Here is a 22245-nt window from a genome sequence, read left to right as displayed (position 1 = left end):
ATGCCAGTCCAAGTAAGCTCACCGATCTCTTTAATGGCGGTAAAAAAACTCACCGAAATGGTGAAACCTTCAAAACACATACCTCCACAAACTCTTTCCCTTTCAACACTTGACAATGATCCGGACAATGAGGTCATGTACAAGACATGTTACGTTTTCAGAGCAAAGAAAGATTTTGATGATGATGTTGACCGGCCGGAGTCTTTGCTTAGGGAGGCTTTGTCCGATCTTCTTGTGTATTACTATCCACTTGCAGGGAGTTTGAAGCGGCGGGAGAGTGATCAGAAGCTTCAGTTGAGTTATGAGGGAGATGAAAGCGGTGTGGCTTTCACGGTGGCTACTACAAATGTGGAACTCTCTTCATTGAAGTATTTAGACAACATTGACTCAGACACGGCTTTGAAGTTCTTACCGGAGCTCCAAGCAGACCAAGTAGAGGATAGTTATCGACCTTTTGCTCTGCAGGTACTTAGACCATGTTTATTAGAGGGCTCTTAACTTAAGATTTTGTTACGAAATGACTTTTATATAAGAGCTTTTTATAACAAAATCTTAAATCAAAACCCCTCTCTTAATCCAGAGATTTTGTTTTTCAACCAAACTTTTATTAAAATATTGTTTCGTGATTGGTAATCCAAGCAGCTGCAGGAAAGAATCCTTTGATTTTTCAAAATAAGCAAAAACTGATGTATAAAATAACAATGATAATTTAATTTATGACAGGTAACCAAATTTGGTTGTGGAGGATTCATCTTAGGTTTAGCGGCGTCGCATACAATGTGTGATGGATATGGACTTGGTCATATCATGTGTGCCTTGACGGAGTTGGCTGGTGGGAAAAAGAAGCTGAAGGTGACACCGGTTTGGGAAAGAGAAAGACTTGTGGGGGAGCCTGCCGATGATCAACCTCCAATAGTTCCCTGCGGCACGGCAACGTCGCCCTACTTACCTTCCGATGAATGGGTATGTGTATGTCTATGGTTCATATTCATGAGCAGTCTTGAAAATATCATTAGATTTGGTTCGACATGGCAAAAAAATATGTATATATATAGGAATTGGTTTGTGAGATTCTTTTCTGATATTTTTATGATTCATTTTATAGAAAAGTATAAGGTTAATTAAAATACAACAAAAAATACGTTTTTGTAAAAAAAAGTTTTGATTACGAACCCTTCATAATATAACTGATTATTATTTCTGAAACCAAAACTTTGGTTCGTAATATTCTTATAATTTTTTTTTAATATATATATATATACACACTTAGCTAATATATTGACCCAGAAAAACAAACAAAAAAAAAAACAAAACAAAACCAAGTCATTAGAACGACAATATTTTTGGATATATAATAATTAAATCAATTCCATGTGTATATAAACATTGGTAAAGTTGTTAAAAATAATATATTTGATAAAACTATTGATCAAAATTAGTTTCTACGAAAAAAAGTTAATATATATTTGATAAAACCTTCTTAGTTTACTTTCACGTTTTTTTTTTTGGTCTACCGGTTAATATTTCTAATTCCATGTTTATAATTGTAATCAGGTAACCGAAAAAATAAATTTAAAAGCAGAAAGCATAAGAAAGTTAAAAGAAGCTACAATGAGAGAATACGACTTCCCTAGTGAGGCACTAACTACGTTTGAAGTTATAGGAGCTTATTTGTGGAAATCAAGAGTAAAAGCTCTAAGTTTGGATCAAGATGGTGTCACAGTTTTGGGTTTATGTGTAGGAATTCGAAACGTCATGGATCCACCTTTGCCCGATGGATACTATGGCAATGCATATATTGATATGTATGTACCATTAACCACAAGAGATGTGGAAGAGTTTACGATCTCAGATATCGTAAAGCGCATAAAAGAAGCGAAAAAAAAGGCTCACGATAAAGATTATTTTCAAGAAGAGCTTGCAAACACTGAAAAGACCATTAAGAGTAATGTAACGTTCAAAGGAAAAAAAGATGGTTTGTTCTTTTTGACTGATTTGAGGAATGTTGGGATTTTTGGATCGATGGATTTCGGATGGAATGAGCCGGTTAATGTCTTCCATGTGCTTCCACCGGAAACATCTAGGACGATTGGTATGCTTATGCGACCGTCGAGATTGGAACCAGCGATGGTTGGAGGGGTTCAAGTTATGATGACATTACCAAAAGATGCAATGGCTAAGTTCAAGGAAGAGATAAATGTTCTAGCTAAAGTGTAACGAGTCTTTCTTTTTGTATGTGGCATCTTGATGATAAAAGATGAATAAAATTACAATAATGAACAACTTTTTTTTTGTGAACAACTTTTATATAAATGACTCAAACGAGCCAAAAAAAGGGAATATTGTTTACATAAAAATAAAGTAGCGGTTCAACACGGCTTACCAATTTATCCGCTTAAGTATTAGAACAACAACAGACTTGTAATAAAGAGAAAGAAGAAAACCCTTTCTTATCTGCTTGGATCTTTTCAAGATATGTCGCGAACGCTAGTCATTCTGCTAGGGAAGACACCATCTCCACCAAATCTGAACAGTCTGTGATGAAAGTCATTGTACTTCAGTTTGCATCGATCTACACCGGTTTGGATAAAAATTATAATAATTAACATCTTTCAATAATATTAATATACTTTAGTGATCTAATGTCGTTGAAATCCTTGTTTAATTACATTTTTCTACATGGTTAGTTTAATCATAAAAATTTATGCATAATAGAATATCTTTAAGATTTTGAAAAATTATATAGAACGAAAAACAAATTAGGAGAATCGTTTTTTTTTTTGCTAACAAAGTAATCAAGAAATTTATTTATGATCGCGTCTCTTCACACAAGAAATATCCAGCCCAATACATTAGAATCAATTTAGGGCCCATACCCAGCCCAATATATTAGAATCAATTTAGGCCCATACCCAGCCCAATACATTAGAATCAATTCAGGCCTATATCCAGCCCAATATCTTAGAATCAATTTAGGGCCCATACCCAGCCCAATACATTAGAATCAATTCAGGCCTATATCCAGCCCAATACATTGGAATCGTTCCCACAGTCACAGAACCAAGTCACCAACGAAGAAGAAGAAGAAGAAGAAGAAGAAGAAGAAGAAGAAGCAAAACCTTCCCTAAAACCCTAACAACTCTGATGCATTCATCGACTCCAAGCTCTCGACTTTTTCAAAACCCATCTAAATCTACGCTAACCCAATATCCAATCTTCAATTTCCCCAAATTTGCTTCAAAAAAATTCATCAAGCCTCTGAGAATCTCCATTGATTACGAGCACGAAGGAGTTTCGAAAGAGGAACTCGTAGTTCCCAGTAACGTAACCCGTCGTCTTCCGTTTATAATCAAAAGCTCTGGAAAAGTTTCTAGGTACTTCATCAAAGGTGATTCCTTGGAGCTTCTGCAATGTGTTGATGAAGAAGGTGGTGTTGATGTTGATGATTCGTCGTCGTTTTGCCTTGGCCTCAATGATGGGTTCTTGAAATTGATAAAACTTTCGTCTTCAGCTGCAAAAGACTTTTTCATACCGAAACAAGTCAGTGAGAATTATATAAGTTATGTGAAATGGAAGTTTTTGCATAGAGTCTTCAGCTCTGCTCTGCAAGTTCTTGCCACTCAGGTAAAGTCTTATTGACATACTTCTAGGGTTAGATTTGGTATAAAGTCACGAGCTTGAGTTCAGTTGTTGTTGTTTTTGTGGCTGTAGGCCATGTTTAGAGCTATAGGAATTGGACAATCACGGTCACTTGCTTCATCTGCTGCGTTTAATTGGATATTGAAAGATGGACTTGGACGGTTAAGTCGATGTATATACACTGCTAGTCTTGCTTCTGCTTTCGACACTAATTTGAAGGTATATATGATTAATCAAATTGTAGTTGGATATGTAGTTTTTGGAATTCTTGTTTACTTATACTCTTTTTGTTTTTGTCAAAGAGAGTTCGGTTCTCGACGTCTGTACTCTTTAGTCTGAGCATTGGTGTTGAGTTAATGACTCCAGTATTCCCACAGTACTTCCTTTTGCTAGCTTCTATTGCCAACATTGCTAAACAGATTAGCCTGTCATGCTACTTAGCAACTGGTGTAAGGTTTCATATTCTTTATTTTCCATGTGACTTAAGTGTATCTGTATGTGTGGTATTTGTGGTTTTAACAACCGATGTTTGTTTCGACATGTGCAGTCAGCTGTACATCGAAGCTTTGCTGTAGCAGATAACCTCGGTGAAGTCTCTGCAAAGGCGCAGGTTTCTTTTAAGAAACATACTTGAGTTTTGTATCACATTATACATTCCCTGATTATATTTGTGGATTTTCAGATTCAAACCGTGTGTTTTGATAACCTTGGTCTGTTAGTTGCGGTTCTTTTGAATATGCTATTCCGAAACAACCAAAGGTTAGATCACTTAAGTAAAGCTTGGGTTATTTCATTTGTGAGATCGTTTAAGAATCTACTGACTTGCTAATATGCTAGATTGCAGACAAGTCTACCTTTTGTTCTATATCCGATTTTCTCCACGTTTGATCTCCTTGGCATTTATCAAGGGCTCAAGCATATCAATCTGCAAACATTAACCAAGGTAGCTTTTATAACCTCGTTGATGAGACCCAAACAATGGAGAATATCCTCTGTTATAAGTTTTATTTTTGTTTTTTCTTATCAGAATAGGCTTGAAATAATTCTGGAAAGATGGATTGAGTTCAGGCTAGTACCTTCCCCTGCCGAAGTGAGTGAAGCGGAAGGAATTGACCTTTTAGGCAGCAGAGGTGATTATTTTTGTAATGAAAAAATCTCTATAGGCTCTTAAGGGTTAAGGCTATTTAATGATTTGTTCATATGTTTTTTTGTGTTTTTGTAGGTAGCAAAAGGCTATGGCCTATCAGAATTGGATGCTTAGATCCAAGGGCTAAGATTCCTGCACTATCAATGATGGCAATGCAATCACTGTGCAGTGATGACAGCTACTTCATAACCATGGAACTTTCCTCCCAAGGTTTCAGAAGAATACCAAAAGTGAGTTTTATATACATCTGCTAACTTATATGCCGTTCAATACCCCATGATTCTCTAGTTTGATCTTCTCCCCTTGTAATATATTTAGCTGGGCATTGTCATTTGTCTGCGTGAAGGTGCCAACAGTGTGGACATTATCACTGCTTTGTTACAGGTAAGAACTCAACTAAATATCATCAACCTTGGTATAATTTCACACTTCTTTAACTGATAACATGTTTTGGTATAAATTCATTGTACTTCTTGAACTGATAACATGTTTTGGTTGGTATGTTACAGACATGTTACATACGTAAATCCCTTGTAAACAATAGACTCAAGAGAAGAGACACATGTTCAGAGTTGACGCTACGAGATTGGTCCTTACTCACCGGAGAGAGTAAGCTTGCTGCACGAGATGATTTTATCACACTGAACAAACAAATGCAAGAACAAGGTTGGATTGTGAAGAACGTCTTGTTGAGTGCAGAAGAGCAAGTTAGATACATTTTTGACAAAACTCAATTGTAACATAAAGAGGATAAAGATCAGTTGAAATTGTAACTGTTTATAGTACACAGAGATTCGTCTGTAAATTGAAGAGTGGGTACTTTGTTAATTCTCTACGTGGCAATCTATACACAAGAAAGTAGTTGTTACCATTTACATTAGACTCTTTTTGTTTAATGTGAAAACATCAATTTGAGAAGGAACTCGGCTCAGTGCTGTACATAGAGTAATCACTCATGCAGATGTTTGTTCTCTCCTCGCTCCATTTCAGAATCTCCATAGCAAACTTGAGCGATAAATCAACACAGTTCGGGTCCAAACTCTTGCTCGACGAGACAAACAGTTTTTTCCCAGTCAAGGAAGAGTAAAACCGCTTGAACTGAACTGCCATGTAGTGGAACGCAAGCTGGCCCAAAGTGGGGTTACCGTTGTTGGAACCACGGTGACGACTGACCACGGGATTGAAGTCTTGGAACCACTCGCAGCGTGACAAAGGAACGCGTTCCAATTTTTCTTCCAAGAGATCGTACTTGTTGAGTATCAAGAGGAAGTCCATGTGCTCAAAGATGGGGTGAGTGATAATGCTTTCAAAGAGCTTTTTGGTGAGTAACATCTTGTTGGTTCCATCTTCTGAACACTGGTCGTAGTCAGTCATGGAGACAACAAATACAACCATCCCAACATCTTCAAACATATCAATCCACTTGCAGTTTTCACCAAGGCCTCGCGAGGGTACTCTTATTAACTGGTACCTGAACAACCATAAGAAAATGTCTTCAAACATGTTCAAATGACTTGAATGTTACAAATACACAAAGGGAATCAGATAATATTTACCTAAGCAAAGAATCTTGGTGATCGGACGGATCAAGATTCTCTTCAGATGCAGTCTGTGGAAATGAGAAATCAAGACAAGCTAGACCACTGGACGAAGTGACTCCTTCAGCATATAATATATCCAAATCCGATGGCTCATAGTCTGGTGTCAATACATCAATAGCCTAAAGAACGTGAAAACAGCTTCTTAGAAAACTAATAAACTCATTAACAGTTTCACTTCACAGTAACCAAATATCCAACGGAAAATTGAGTGCAAAAGAAATAGTGAAACACTTATTTACCCGTTCCAAAAAGTAACTAGCGACACTGGGAAGGAGTCCTAGCTCACTTCTTCGCTTGTATGTAGCTTGGATCGCTGCATCCCTCCATAACTCTTCAACCAGTGGGGCATACTCACGAGAAGCTGCAGGGAAAATGACCCCAAGATTTCCAGCCGCCATAGTCTTCAATAGCCAATCAGAAAATGCTTTAAGCCTTGGGCCAATGGAGTACACAGTTTTGTTGCTGCTTTCAGCATCACCTGCTCATAAGATAGACCAAGTTAAGACTCTAGTGTTTTTTTTTTTTTTTTTTTGTCAACTGACTCTAGTGGTTTACATATATATAAAATTCATGATTGTTCTTGTTCATAACAAATTTCAGGTCCTACTACTAAGCAACAGCCTTGTTGAGAACGATACTTAAAAACTGAAACTTAAGAAGTAGGAGTGGGAAATCTATGCACCTTCATCCGCAGCCGCAGGAATATCTTCAATGACACACTGCTTCATATTCCGTACAGCAAGAGCTTCTTCTTCAAACCTCTCCCGACCCTCAAGAAGCATACCGAGATAACCATACACATTGGTCTGGATAATCACCTTTATATTTTCACGCTCATCTTCCAAGAACGGTACATCCTTATAAAGGATCTTTGCCTGAACGATAATGTCATTCTGTTATATTGTAGATTTTGGGGCTTAGGCTAATAAGTAGTACGACATATAATAAATAGATATCATACCTGCTTGAATATTGTGCTAGTTCCAGAACCTCTGTTTCCAACCAACAGAATTTTTTGCAAAGTCCTATGCTCAAGATGGTCTAGAATGCTTCTGCTATTTGCGCTATAAAGTTGTTCCCCAGAAGCATTTGCAGTAGATTTGGATGGAACAGGAAGTGACAATACAGCACAAAGTAACTTCGTCCCAGCCTGAAAAGCAGCACAAGTTCGTAATCTTCAAAACTATGCAATTCGAAATTGAACGAGATATAGATTTTGTGCAAAACAACAAACCTTTCCCCATATATATCCCTTGGTATTCTTTTGTCCTTCTTCTTGATACGATCCATCCTCGTTAACCCAAAAATGGGGGTTACCCGCACATTGAACTCCTGCTAACTGTAATAGAGCAATAAACAAGTTAAATTATCAATGACATCCCAAATCTCTTTAATTAAAATCAAGAATTGTCAACTTCAAAAATGTTTCCACCTGCAGCATTCGTAGCTCTACTTTTGTAATCTCACGGCCGTTTATGAACACTTGAGTGTTTCCGTTGCTAGCTTCTGGACTAATAGGACCTCCAACATTCAGATGTGGACTAATAATCTGATAAGGCTTCTCTCCTTCCTGTGGAATCCCAACATAATACAAATAAATATTTTTAACACACCAGAAACCAAGACACAAAACTCAAAATGTTCAATAAATATCAATTCACCTTTCCCCAAAGTCCAGACACTTTATCATACCAATAGTCACCAGGTTTCAACTTCTTAGGAGGATTAGAGCAAGTCTGAAGTGTAACCAACTCTTCAGGGTATAGAGGTTGGCCATTAACATACACATACTCAGCCGGTAACTGATTAGCTTCACAAAACCTCTCAGTCTTCATAATCTGTTTAACCTCCAAATCATTAAGCAACCTCTTAAGCATCCTAGAACATTTCCCTAAACTCCCACGCTTCGATTCATCAATCGGAAACCCAATACAAGTCACGCATTTCCTTCCTTCAGGCATCGAACCCATCGCTCGAAGCACGCAGCTGCTACAATACTTGGCATCACAAACAAGACAAACTTCCTTCTCCGTAAACCTGCTTCCTTTAAAACACCGATAACAAGACCCCTTTTTCCCTTTCGTTTGCGGCTGTTTCTTAACCGGAACAGCACGAACACGTTTCTGGTTACAACTAGAATCCTCTTCTTCGAACCCATCGTCAGATGCAATACCCAAGAAAGTAACAACTGGTTGTTGCTGCTTCTTATTACCATCACAGTTAGTTTCACTAACACAACAATCACCAGTAACCCTAGACGACGGGTAATCCATACTCAAAACCGACTCATTAGATTCCCAATCAGGTACCAAAGTATTCGAAGATTCATTCAAATCCAAACTCTCTTTAACAGAACAACTAACCCTAGACTCACCACCTTCTTCCTCAATAACAGAAGTAGGAGAAACAGTAACAGAATCAGAAACCAACTCAAGCTGACTAGATCCACAATTAGCTATAACAGAAGTAGGAGAAACCGAATCTCTAATGAAGTTCTTCTTGCCACTACTGTTGTCGACAGAGAGAATAGGTTGAATCACCGGGAAAGACATGTTACCGGAAATACAAACCGGAGAAACAACGGCGGCGACGGGGATTTTCTCAACGTTAATAGGAAGAGCACAAGGTATGTTGTATGATAATGGTGGACCGACGTATTCTTCAGCGAAGATACAACAATCATCTTCTTCTTTAGTCATCTTCTTCTTCTTCAATGGCATTTTTTTTCCAACAAAACCCCTTTTAAGAGTTTTGCTTCAGAACTAAGCAAAACAAACAAGAGATACAGAGAATTTTACAAGTGAAGTGAAAAAAAAAAAACACAAAATCAAAGAAGAATCATAGTTTAGGGTTCTTCGTTGTTGTAGAGCTAGAACACAAGTGGGAGAGGGAGAGAGAGAGAGAAGAACAAAAGGAGAATGGAGAAGAAAGTGATTGTGAGAAAGAAAGGGGAAAAAAAGAGATGAAGAAACCACCACTAAGCTGGAATCTTGTGCGATAATTTTTTATTATTTTTAATTTTGCTTTTTGGGGGATTTTTTTTTTTTTTAGATCGAGTTTTTATTTTTTTAAGAGACAAAACCGAAATTGTCTTATTCGACGTCGTTACGAGATCGGAATTTGAGCTGTCTGATCACGTGGGATCCATGAACAGTAATTTTTTAAAAAGATGTAACTTTTTTTTCTTCTTTGATTTGGTCCGAAATTTACGGTAAATTTTTGTACTCCTTTTAAGATATTTGTTGGGCTTTAGGAGTAAGCCTTATTAGCCCATAAATTTTCTATGAGACCAGACCATATTGGGCAGTGGTCATATTCATTTCACATAGGCTATCTGGCTATAGTAGCTATGGGGACGTTATTGTAATTTTTTAATCAAAACAAGTGTTTGGTAAGAGACAAAAGAATTGTTTCAAGTCTTTCTGCTTTTTTTGGCTCCCAAGTTAGAATGAGATACTATGACTGAATCTAAGAATTTTGGTTTGATGAGAAGAAAAATGGAGTCGAATTCCTTTTTTTTTTTTTTTGACCGAGAAGTGATCTGAAGTCTATTTTAAGATTGAGAGAGAAAATTGGAGTCGATGAATTTAGTTGGAGTGGTTTATCGAGGGATCACCCATCAAAATCAAGTGATAAACTCAATTTTTTTTATTATAGAGCAATTTGCAACTTCTCTTTTCTAAAGTTCTCATAAGGCAAGCGATTCAAAGAAGATTGAATTGTAGCCTTTGGGAATGCGCCGATTGCCAACTGTAGATGTGTTTTTCCTTTGGTAAAATGTTGAATATAGATGTATAAACAAACATAGTTTATTTATGTTTAAGAGGTTATGTTTTATTTTAAAGAAAAATAAATAATTATAGATTTAAATGGTTTGTATTAATGTTGTTGATATTTTAGTTTGGTTTTAAATTCGAATAATTAGTTATTGTTGACAGAAAAAAAAACAAATGAATTTACTCAGAATAATTTATTTAAGCTTGTACATATCGTGATATTTAATAATTAATTAAAAATATATATATATACAATCAGTTGAGTATTATTTGTGAGTTCAACATCTCGCTTTTCTTAGTCCCTAAATTTTGTTTTGGAATTTTTATGTATACAAAAGCTGTTGTAAATCTAGTGATTTAGCCATTTTAGCTCAAATTTGTCTTCCTCTCTTTTTATAAAACACTTAAAATCAAGAACAAGGGCTAACATTGCATTGTACTCTCAAAATAGATAACTAGAAAAGAATAAGGAAGAGATTGTGGTGTGCATTGAGAATGAGACCCATGACTGTTTCTTATAGTCAACTCGAGACTCAAGAGTAGGTTACAACACTTCGACTATTTCTTTTGCAAATCTTAGGGTATAGCAATAAGAATGCCCTTAGATCCTCTCATAAAAGACAAGAAAATTTTTCCACCATTAGTTCCTTCTTAGGCTTGGTACAAATGTACGAGTAGATATTGTTTTAAAAGTTCTAGAAGTTAAACATTTGACGTTGAACTTTTCAAATTAGCTATTTTGAATTTCCATTTCTAATTCAAACAAATTATGTTTTTAGGTTTTTAGTATATATACCCCTACATAATGTTCACAATGAGAATTTCTTTTTATCATGCTTATGAGGCCATTCTTATAAACATATTTACCAAAAACCTAACCCATCAAAAATGGTTGAAACTACTTTGTCAAAAACAAGTTCTTACACTAGAGTCGGAAGAGACAACCAAAACTTGACACATCCATAAACTTTCCCAAACTTCCGCATGAGAACATTGAGAAGAAATCTAAGTGTTGATAAAAAGTACTATCGTGACAAACAAAAATATCTCCAGTCTTAATCATTGAGTTTGGGTCTTTCCTCATCACCGGAATTCAAGCTTATAAAGTCAAGAAAATAAAATATATGATTGAGCTTGGGTCTACAAAACTGACTAATTGATAATTATCTGCCTTTTTTCATACTCAATATGATAATTCAATAATGTTGTGATTGCTGAAGATAAGACTATCTATATCACAACAAAATTAATATTTTCTTCTTACTAGTGGGCAGTGAATACCAAGGTTTAGGATTCGAAAAGTTACAACGACTTGAGCAAACAAACTATTTATAGACCAAATCACTTTTTCTTTTAAAATGGTGCGGACTAGTTATAAAAAATTGAAGAAAATCGTTACGGATTAAATAAAATTGCTACGATTCACTTTTTATTTTTCTTTTAAATATAAACGACGTCGTTTTGAAGTTTAACAGAAATTTATTTAACATTAACTTAATTCCGTTAAATTAATATGTTAGTTGACTTAAAATGTATCATATTTAGTAAAGTCAACAAAAATGTACGATTTAATTAAAAAGTCACTCAAAGTTAGATATATATTTCACCATACATAGTTTATTGTTTTCTTCAACGAAAACACAAAATTCATGCTTTTTATGACATTTTCCTATTGGAAATGTAGTAGATTTATACATTGTCCATTCAAGTGACATAGCGAACCACTCAACCACTAGATCGCAATGAATTGGTTAACATATGATCTTGAAAAGTGTGGATCAAACGTTTAGTTGTATTTCTAGAGAATTTAACCTTAAAATCATAATAATAAAAATTAGGAGTTTAAATTCCATGCTACAGTATATGTTTTTTTTTTACTTGAGTTACGTGCACACATGCACTTTCAAACTCATCATGATTTACATCAAGGTCATAATGAATCAATTCGAATAGAAAACGTATAGTACATGTGAATCCAAAATGTATATAATTAGTAAAGTGAAATCAAACGTTACCGTATTAAAACATGTACGTGTATACAAAGGCACGTATTAATTTATTACTTATCATATTCTTCTTGACCCTTAAGAAAGATTTTAATAGAAGTCAATGGGTGCAAGTAATACCCCACCGCACACGGCAAGTAAGTAAGTCGATAACGAACAAGGCTCGTGACCAGACGATGACTCGAGAGTCGACATATCCACGAATAGACAAAATAACTATTAACCCTTTTCTTTTGTTTTCTCCTTTTCTCGTACGTAAACGTGAACCAACGATAACACGTTCACACCAACACCTATATGCATGAAAACAAAAGCTTTAGGATGTCTCTATAATCCAAGAAAAAGTAGACATTACTTAAATGAGAAACAAAGATTGATTCATACTTCTCTTATGTCTTGGCTTGGATTATGGGGATGAGCTTAGAAGATATATTGTGATATTATAATCTTGTCGATAATTGAATGTTTATGTAGAGTTGAAGATAATTTGGATTTGATGAAAAAGATGAGATAATGCTCAAACCAATTTGATCCAACCATTCGTTATCGGGTTATATAATACGTACTGATGATTCTTCTCAAAAAAAGTAGATTTTATCTTTGTTAGGACAAGAAGCACAAAAAGACCAAATTTGGTTAGATAACACAAATGATGTTTCGAGTGGTTCAACAACTCTTGTACGTAACTACTCTGTTTTTGCTTATTTAGAGTCTTAAATATAACCAACCAATATATTGTACTAAAGATATTGTTTAGACTTTTCAAAAAAAAAAAAGTTGTTAATAAATCTTCTTTTTCAATGTATTAAAGTGCAAATGATTGTATAGCCAAGAAAAAAAAAGATGGGTTTACCTGTTAAAAATTGAATAAAAATGAATTAAATGGTATTAATTCATTTTTCTGCGAAATACTCCGTCCGTTCCAATATATAAGCTTTATTTAACTTTTATTTATTTTTGTTCCATTTTACAAAGATTTTCTTAATTCTATGCACTTATTATATTGATTTAGTAATTTTTGATTATTTAAATTTTGCAGTATTTTTTTTCTATTGGTTGAATTTTGTTTAACGAGACATTATTTATTGTTTTATAATTTCTTTGCTTTTAGACAAAAAAAACTCTTATATAATGGAACATAGGAAGTAGTAAATAAAAAAATTCACATATTTTTATTATTTTTATTTTTCTATAGATTTTAGTTCAAAGAGTTAAATAATTTTCAACATTGGTCTATAAACAGATATTTTTTTTCTTTCTTTAGTATTTTTTATAGCTAATTATACAATATATATCATTTCATAAAACTTATTACACAATACAAAAACCATTCTAATATAACCATAGACACAAATAGAATATTTAAACACAATTTTGATGAAGGAGTATATAAGTGACTAACCTTTTCAATTGAAAGTCTCACATGCCAACAAATATAATCGAATACATCATTCCTTTAATACATTCGTAATTACCTGTCATTTTACCGATAAAACTCCAAAATGAACATCGCATTACATTTTTCTATAACAACTAATTGATTGTTGCTAGGGAAGTTTCTGAATTCCATCTTTCAAAATTAGATAGAACTTGCCATATCATTTTTTATCTTTTTGTTTCATATTTTTTTCTTTTTAAAAAACTTAAAAAATCTCTTCATTATATAAAAAAAACTAGATATATTATCACAACTATCATGGTTTGGATTCTTTGCATAAGACTAGAAATTTTATACAATCAAATAGTAAACTAAGAGATATTTTAATGATCCATGAACAGTATATATTATTACATCGACACTATATATTATTACATCAATGATCCATTTTTTTCAACCAACATATTAGTTTTTTTTACCAATTTTAGGCTAGCTGACCAATTGACCCAAACCAAACAAAAAAAAAACACTATAATGATTCGATTCAATAAAAGTGTGTAATTCAATAATAATATATTCTTTTAAAAATAATAAAAACAAAACGACTTTACGCATATTGTTATGCTGTCCACTCACACACGCATCAATTAAAAATAAAAGCTCAAACCTGGTCAAAGATATCCCAATTGCTCGTTGACCATAAAGGGTATATTCGTCATTATATCTCTTCCCACGCTTTTTCCCCAAGGGCTTATTCGTCTTTAAATTAAAAATATAGATATCCACTGGGCGCACGTATCTTCTTCTTCTTCCTTCGTCTTTAATTACTCCCTCCGTGAATTGTTATTTTCGCGATTAGGTGAAACCACCGGAAAATTCAATCCTCCGATCACAAACGATCACCTTCATCGCCGCAGAAACTGATTATTTCGAATCTTTTCGTTTATACTGTAGAATAACTGATTACGAATCGAAGAAGATGAAGAGAAAGCTCAGAGAAGAACAAAGCTCGGAAGGTATTTTGACTTTTTTTTTTTTTGTTAGTTTAAATTCCTTTGATGATGATGATCTTAAACCCTAATTAGTCGTCATTAATGGAGGAATCAGTTCCTCTCTCTCTCTCTATATGTGTGTATTTATTTTTCGTGTGTGTACAGTTGGGAAACTCTGAGAGCTTTTAATAGCTTTCAACTAATTCCAACTTGGTTTCGAGGTCTTAGGGTTTTAGCTTCACTGGAGAAATTGAATGCATCCATGGTCGTTTTTGCAGGAAGGTGAGAAACATTTGAGATCCGGTTCAATCAAATCAAAGAAGATGATGGTTTCTCATAAATTGGATTTGATTTTGGTGATCGTGATCGTAATCGTAATCGGAGGATCTGTTCTCCGGACCTCCGCTGCTAATTTCACTGAAACTTGTCTCGGAAGCTGCGGTGAAAAGACTCTGCCTTATCCTTTTGGGTTTTCTTCTGGTTGTCGCATCCAATTCGGTTGCTCTGCGGCGGGGATTGCGGAGATCGGAGGCTTTCCTGTTCAGAACGTGACGGAAAACAGTATATTCGTCGCCCTTCCACACAATTGTACTCGGAAGGTTGAAGATATGAATCCTTTATTCAGTGAGCATTTCGCTCCGACGGCTGAGAACAGTTTCTTGATGGAGGAGTGTAACCGTACTACAGACGGATGCTCGATTAAGCAGAAGTTCTTGGAGGATGTTCTGAAGCTGGAAAGCTGTGATGCCACTGGAAACATAAGCTGTTTTTCTTTAGATAGTAACTCGAGTTTGAAGAACTCAGCTAAGTTTTTCGGTATGAAGGAATTGAGGAATAGCACTTGCCGTTTGTTGTTCTCGTCGATAGCTTTCGAGTCTGTAGGTGTGAATGCGGGAATAGCGCTAGAGTTTGGGCGAGTTAGGTTAGGTTGGTGGTTAAATGGAGACTGTAAGAGTAATCCTTGCGGGATAAACGCCAATTGTACAGTCGTTGACACTCCTCATGGAAAAACTGGACATCGGTGCTCATGTCTCGAGGGTTTCCACGGAGACGGCTATATTTGCCGGAAAGGTTAGTCAAACTATAGTCTTTGCTACAACATTTGTATTCAAGGCTTAGTAGTAAGAACACATATGGATTGAGGTGGGAATAGTTTTGAGTTGTCAACCGGAATAACTTGTTAAATCTGTTATTTTTAAATGTAGTATGATGTTGTATCTATTAGATTATTACTTCTTAATAGTTCGGGGATGTTCTTGTTTTCGAAATTCGCAAAGCTTTTTTTTCTTTTCTGCTAACTGGTTTCCTCTTTGCAGCACTACCGCATTGTCATGGTTCAAAGCTCGTTTGGGGACATTGTAGATCGACCCTTATTACTATTTTAGGAGGTAACAGTCACTTTAGTGTTTGTATGACATTTAAGCTTTGTACTTTATGGATTTTTGACTAGGTTTATTCATTTGCTATATATAGGAACTGTTGGTGGTGCGTCTATACTAGTTGGTCTGGCTCTTTTGTTCTTTTGTAAGCGGAGACGGTCTACTCCCTTAAGAAGCCATTTGAGCGCCAAGCGTCTTTTGTCTGAAGCTGCAGGAAACTCAAGTGTCGCCTTTTTCCCTTACAAGGAAATCGAGAAAGCAACTGATGGTTTCTCTGAAAAGCAGAAGCTAGGAATAGGTGCATATGGTACAGTCTATAGAGGAAAGCTCCAAAATGATGAATGGGTTGCTATCAAAAGACTCAGACACAGAGATTCAGAAAGTCTTGACCAAGTCATGAATGAGATCAAGCTTCTTTCCTCTGTGAGTCATCCGAATCTTGTCCGTCTCTTAGGATGCTGTATAGAACAAGGCGATCCAGTTCTTGTTTATGAGTACATGCCGAATGGAACTCTATCAGAACATCTACAAAGAGATAGAGGGACTGGTCTTCCATGGACCTTACGTCTCACTGTAGCCACTCAAACAGCTAAAGCAATCGCATATCTCCACTCTGCAATGAATCCACCGATTTATCACCGTGACATCAAATCTACCAATATTCTTCTTGATTATGATTTCAACTCCAAAGTTGCGGATTTTGGACTCTCTAGACTGGGAATGACAGAAACTTCCCACATATCAACGGCTCCTCAAGGGACTCCTGGTTATCTTGACCCGCAGTACCATCAATGCTTTCATCTTTCTGATAAGAGCGACGTCTATAGCTTCGGAGTCGTCCTTGCCGAGATCATAACAGGATTGAAAGTTGTTGATTTCACTCGTCCACATACTGAAATCAACCTAGCAGCTCTTGCAGTTGACAAAATCAGGTCAGGTTGTCTCGATCAGATTATAGACCCGATTCTCGACCTGGAGCTCGACGCATGGACTCTCTCGTCGATACACACCGTGGCTGAGCTCGCATTTCGATGCCTAGCTTTCCACAGTGACATGAGACCGACAATGACCGAAGTAGCAGACGAGCTCGAACAGATACGGCTCAGTGGTTGGATCCCAAACATGAGCCTAGATTCACCAACTGGTTCTCTCCGGTCATCTGATATGGGAAGCGAAAGATCAACTAGAAAACCATCAGCAGGAAGTAGAAGAATCGTTATCCCACAGAAACAACCCGAATCCCTCGCTGCCGTCGAAGAGATTAACGATAGCTCACCTGTCTCGGTTCAAGATCCTTGGTTAAGTGCACAGAGCTCACCGTCGACGAATACATTACTCGGTAACATTACCAGGTGATAATGAGATCTCAATAACACGTTTACAACTTTCTTGTTTATATATAAGTCAGCTACGTGTAGCTTTTACAATCATTCAGTGTTCATAAATGGTAAGTAGATATATTAGCAACCAAGAAAACAAGTTTATACATGCGTTATTATAATGTAAACGATCTTGAAACAAGATCTTTCACTCAGTACCTCACAAAGTTCAGTAACAAAGCGAAATTTTATTCTAATTTTTATGTGAACATGGCAACCCAAAAAAATCTCTCTTCTCAATTACTTTGAGTGCTTATATAATGCAATGGGACATAAGAAACAAAATAATGTAATGTTTAATTATTTAGATTATAAATTTGAAACATAATTTGAACGCGTTTTCAGCTATCATATATGTACCTGTAATTCAATTTATCTGTGTTTCAATTATTATTAAATGGATTAGTTAGCCAACCAACACTTCTAGTCTTTTAGTGTTATCTATACCTATATATGTGGAGTAGGAACTAGAACCAACTACAAAAATGTATATTTGATATTTCAGACCATTTCCAATGGTTTGCTATAAAATAGGTTTATCTAAAAATGTAGCAAATGTTTGTTCTGCTAGTTGACTCTATTTCCTATTCAATATATATATATATATATATATATATTCTGTTAAATATTTTATTATAGTTTTTATTTTAGTCCTTTAAATTAAAATTTATAAATTTAATCCATTTTAAAAGACAAGTGCACAACAAGAACAACATTTGGAGTTTCAAAGTAAGAATTTAGCATTGAAAGAGGTTGAAAAAGATATCGTGACTTAAGTTTCTTAGAAGATCCAAATCTCTTTGCATACTTTCAATCCTAACAAAGTAAAAATCTTATATAAGTTTGTTTAGGTATAATATAGTAATATATCAAAATTGAGGAGCATTTTTTTAATAAAAAAGCTTTGCTATGAAAATAAAGAAATGAATAATATTGTTCTAAATTTTGCAAAAACCAACCAGATTCATCACAGAGGAGATGAAAATCTCAATCTTAAAACGAGTCAAAGGTTTTTTTACAAATTTTTTATAAAAAAAACCTTGAGGTTGCTACGTTGGTGCAACAATTTCTCGGTACTTAACAGCTCTCTATATGTTAGAAGTCTTCGTGACATCTTTGAATCTCTTTGCAAGCATAAGACAAAAGGTGAATGAGAATCTAAATTTTAGAGCAAAAATATCTTAATTTTTATTTTTATAGCAAGATATAGAACATCATTAAAGATAGTTTTACACCATATACATATAAAGTTTGGAGAAAGATTTGAACAATCATTGGAGTTGCTCTTAGACAAAAATCAACAAATTTTTCTTCCGAAAAAATATAGGATATTTGTTAATAAACTTTTAAAGAAGCTAAAGTAACTGGAAAAAAAAAAAAGTGGCAATAATTGCATATTTTGTTTTGTACCGTATGATGATTTTTAATTTTTTTTTTATCTTATGGAAATAGATAGGTACCCGATTTTAATATTTAGGTACAATGTTCGAAAGAAATTATTAGATATCGTTTCTCAATCCATCACGGCACCAAAAAGTCTATATTCCACTATCCTTTCGCTGAGGTAACATTTTTTTTTTTGGTTATGTTTATCAAAATCTTTTTAGATAACAGTAATAATTGAAAACATGTTCTCCCCCAAAGATACAATAATATTCTCATAAAAAGAAAAAATTTCATGACCACTAAATGGATATTATACACGAACCTCACGTCACTGAATAATAATACCTGGTGGAGTAATCTGAATTTGCATAACACATTTTGTTATATACGAGAACAATGTTTGTGTGTGTCTAAACTAAACCACTATAACCAGTGAATGATATAATATACTCTTAGACTACATAATTAGAAAGGTTTATTTAAATTGGCTTGCATCCAAGAACAATAAATCGTTTGGCTAATGTTTATAAAGGTAAAAATGTGTCACGATCAAATACATATGATTGATAAAAATTGAAAATTCATTCAGACAGTTTAGAATTGTGTAAAAGAACATATTAAAAAATTATAATATACGAAAATTATATTTTCATATAAATATGCTGCGAGAATTGTATTTTCTTCTATTCTTTAATTTGTTTTTTTTTTAAATTTGACTTTCTATTAAATGACAAGCGTTTTATAGGATTCCAAATGAGTAGTACAAAATCATTTAAAATGCTCAGTTTTTATTTCAAGATTTTTTGTGACATATATAATTAATTCATATGAGTCATCATATTATAAAAATACATTATGTTTAAATGTACTTATATACACTATATGTAAATTTTATTACAAAACAAAATTGCGCAAAGCCGGTTTTTAAATGATTTTGCTTTAGCTTATTATGCCTTTATTGACAGTTTTAATTTAGCTTATTTCTTAAATTTGATCTATCTTCATATTTCATAAGCTTACCTAAATACTAAAATAGAGATCTATTACTACTAAACCTTTGTTCTATCTCCACTTGGACCGTTCTTGAACGGTACCTACATTTCTAAGATTTTCTCTATGTTTATATATATAGATTTGCTCAATAATCTTTAAGAATTTATTAGATATATTTTTTACTCGAGTTAGATATTTATATGCTTTTGATACACGCCCTTCCTTTTGCGGATCCTATCAAAGATTATATTTTTGCACACAATCAATCATTTTGACTTGTGTAAACTTTAGAATTTTGTATATTGTAACCATTTTTTTCTTCTTTTTGTGGATGTTGATTCCTCATTATTGCCTGTATATGTAATGTAGTAGTACCTAATCATTTTACCATTTACATCATAATCCGAGGTAATGATGTATGCAAGATTTTTTAATATTAATTAACGAATACATAAAAGATCAAAAAATATCTTAGCTTTGTAAATTGTAACCCACTTTACTAATTGAAAACTATGTACTGACCTTTACTTAATTAGGCATTATTAGCTTAGCCTAACTAAGTGCCTAATTCTAACTCTAGTTGTACACGTAAAGAAAAAAATATCGAAAGGACATAAAGATAGATAATAATGTAGATGATTCTAATAAAGCTGAACATCTTGTAATATTGAAACCGCAAGTTATGTGTGAAAATATAACATTATGAAACGACAACAATTATTGAGAGACGACTAAGCCACAATAAAAATCTACTATTTACAATATGAGGAAACAACATGACTCACATGCTCATTAGGTCAATGGAACAAAGGTAGGCAAGATATAAAGGAGAAAGAGATACATATCAAGATTCAAGATTGATAAATTCTAGTTTCGTCAGGTCTTGATAGAGTGGCCAACACCGGGGCTGTGACCTGGTTCGGTAGGCCTGAAAGCATCAACACCATAATTATCTTTGCTCCTCTTCGTCTTGATGCTTCTTTGACGATGATGATCTTGATGATGATGATGATGATGATGATGATGATGATGGTGATGGCTTGAACGTTTCTTACATGAAAAATCTTCTTGATGATGACACCTCAAACGACTACCCTGCGCCCCGTTGATGAGTTCGCAGAAAATGAGAATACTAATTAGGAAAAGGTAAATTACACGACGGGTCTTTGCCATATCCAAACTAAGAATATAAAACAAATATATATATATATATATATATATATATATATATATATATATATATATATATGTTTTTGTTTACTTAGGTTTAAAAGTCTTTGATTGTGTAATATATGTATTATATGAAAGGTTTATAAAAATGATGATTTAAGAGTTATGAGAATGAATCTGTGGCTATTTAAAGACTAAAGTGGACTTTAAACGATTGATTCCGAGGTTCCTAAGTTATTGATGGAAAACGACCGTACCTTTACTAGCTACTGTTCGTGGAGCATGCAAGACCCCATGATTATTATTTGTAATCTAGGACTTATATTTATATATATTGTATACAAATATTCTCGTAGCATTAAACTTTGGAACATTATTGTTAATTAGTACATACATGATTTTATTTTGAATGACATATTGTTCTAAGTGATTCGATGTGAATCTAGATGTGTGTTTAAGCAGAGTATTTGATGCCCTATATATATTAGATATTGAAAATATATACAAAACTAATCTCCTTAGCCGTAGAATTTTGCATGACTAAACGAAAACATGCCAAAGCCTTTGCAAAGTGTTTCACTGCATGAGATATCTATGAAGGCTTGATCAGCTATATATTTGAATTCAAGGAAATTATATATATCTTCATAAAATGTGTTAAACTTCTCTAACAATATATAACAAAGAGGTCTACACAACCGTAGTCGAGTGGTAAGGAAAAATTGGAGAAAAGTTGAAACTAACCCAAGTTTAATCCAATTGGAAAATAGAAACAAAAATCAATAAATCATAGTTGTGTGAGAAGTATATAAATTTGGACATTTTTACATGGTAATTAGAAATGCAGGCGGTTTGACTACCCCTAGCATCAGTTGGAAAGCATTCCAAATTCGGGACAGACAGTGTGATGGCCCTTTGGAAAATAGTCTACTCTAAAATATTTCAGTACGTGTCTACCAAGATTGGTACAGGCAATAGGGTTTATATAAAAAAAAAAATAAAGAGAAAAATGACTTCTTATACAAAAATATAACCTTTTTTCTTCTTCTTTTGAAGACAACAACACTTTTTTTTTTTTTTGAATGAATGTTAAAATTTATTCAACCAAAAAAACATGTTTTACATTATATGCAACCATTAATTTAGTTTTTTTTTTTAAATAAAATAGAAGAAAAATAACTGAAGCTTAAGAAGTAGAAACGCTTCATCTATGGCTTCGAGCACCAAACCAAACAGAGAGACCATCAGCGAATTTGGAGGTCAATAAACTTGATGAGGCTTTCTGAAGTTGTGGGTAATTCTCCATGCCTTCGTTGGTTCCTTTCTCTCCATATGGAATGAATCGAAACTTGGAAAACAACACTATTATTATTTTTGGGATTATTTGTCTTATCATATG

The 22245-nt window shown here is 34.2% G+C and overlaps 5 protein-coding genes across 5 annotated transcripts; 3 read left to right on the top strand and 2 right to left on the bottom strand.

The window, feature by feature from the left end:
- On the top strand, window positions 1-2231 carry LOC17887877 (spermidine sinapoyl-CoA acyltransferase). Its single transcript, XM_006294127.2, has 3 exons — window positions 1-465; window positions 724-963; window positions 1555-2231. The coding sequence occupies exons 1-3, from the start codon at window positions 1-3 to the stop codon at window positions 2215-2217; spliced, it is 1368 nt and encodes a 455-aa protein (XP_006294189.1). The 3' UTR covers window positions 2218-2231.
- An 843-nt stretch (window positions 2232-3074) lies between these two features.
- LOC17888697 (protein root UVB sensitive 4) lies at window positions 3075-5704 on the top strand. The gene is made up of 10 exons (XM_023783730.1): window positions 3075-3624; window positions 3712-3858; window positions 3942-4088; window positions 4187-4249; window positions 4322-4398; window positions 4477-4582; window positions 4667-4769; window positions 4862-5016; window positions 5105-5170; window positions 5296-5704. Exons 1-10 carry the CDS (start codon window positions 3145-3147, stop codon window positions 5524-5526), a joined length of 1575 nt encoding a protein of 524 aa, XP_023639498.1. The 5' UTR covers window positions 3075-3144; the 3' UTR covers window positions 5527-5704.
- LOC17889018 (extra-large guanine nucleotide-binding protein 1) lies at window positions 5586-9320 on the bottom strand. The gene is made up of 8 exons (XM_006293593.2): window positions 8049-9320; window positions 7820-7957; window positions 7622-7726; window positions 7349-7537; window positions 7070-7262; window positions 6627-6865; window positions 6343-6506; window positions 5586-6257 (listed from the first exon to the last, which is right to left on the bottom strand). The coding sequence occupies exons 1-8, from the start codon at window positions 9105-9107 to the stop codon at window positions 5693-5695; spliced, it is 2652 nt and encodes an 883-aa protein (XP_006293655.1). The 5' UTR covers window positions 9108-9320; the 3' UTR covers window positions 5586-5692.
- A 5033-nt stretch (window positions 9321-14353) lies between these two features.
- On the top strand, window positions 14354-17494 carry LOC17889282 (wall-associated receptor kinase-like 14). Its single transcript, XM_006293308.2, has 4 exons — window positions 14354-14563; window positions 14818-15610; window positions 15856-15927; window positions 16013-17494. Exons 2-4 carry the CDS (start codon window positions 14863-14865, stop codon window positions 17272-17274), a joined length of 2082 nt encoding a protein of 693 aa, XP_006293370.1. The 5' UTR covers window positions 14354-14563; window positions 14818-14862; the 3' UTR covers window positions 17275-17494.
- A 2875-nt stretch (window positions 17495-20369) lies between these two features.
- Window positions 20370-20858, bottom strand: LOC17889362 (precursor of CEP11). The gene has a single exon (XM_006295245.2). It carries the CDS (start codon window positions 20847-20849, stop codon window positions 20553-20555), a length of 297 nt encoding a protein of 98 aa, XP_006295307.1. The 5' UTR covers window positions 20850-20858; the 3' UTR covers window positions 20370-20552.
- Between the last annotated feature and the right edge of the window lie 1387 nt (window positions 20859-22245).

Source organism: Capsella rubella, unplaced genomic scaffold, assembly GCF_000375325.1.
Source record: "Capsella rubella cultivar Monte Gargano unplaced genomic scaffold, Caprub1_0 scaffold_4, whole genome shotgun sequence".
Taxonomy (NCBI): Eukaryota; Viridiplantae; Streptophyta; class Magnoliopsida; order Brassicales; family Brassicaceae; genus Capsella; species Capsella rubella.
Note: the sequence above shows the minus strand (reverse complement) of the source record. Positions and strands in the feature narration are given on the sequence as shown.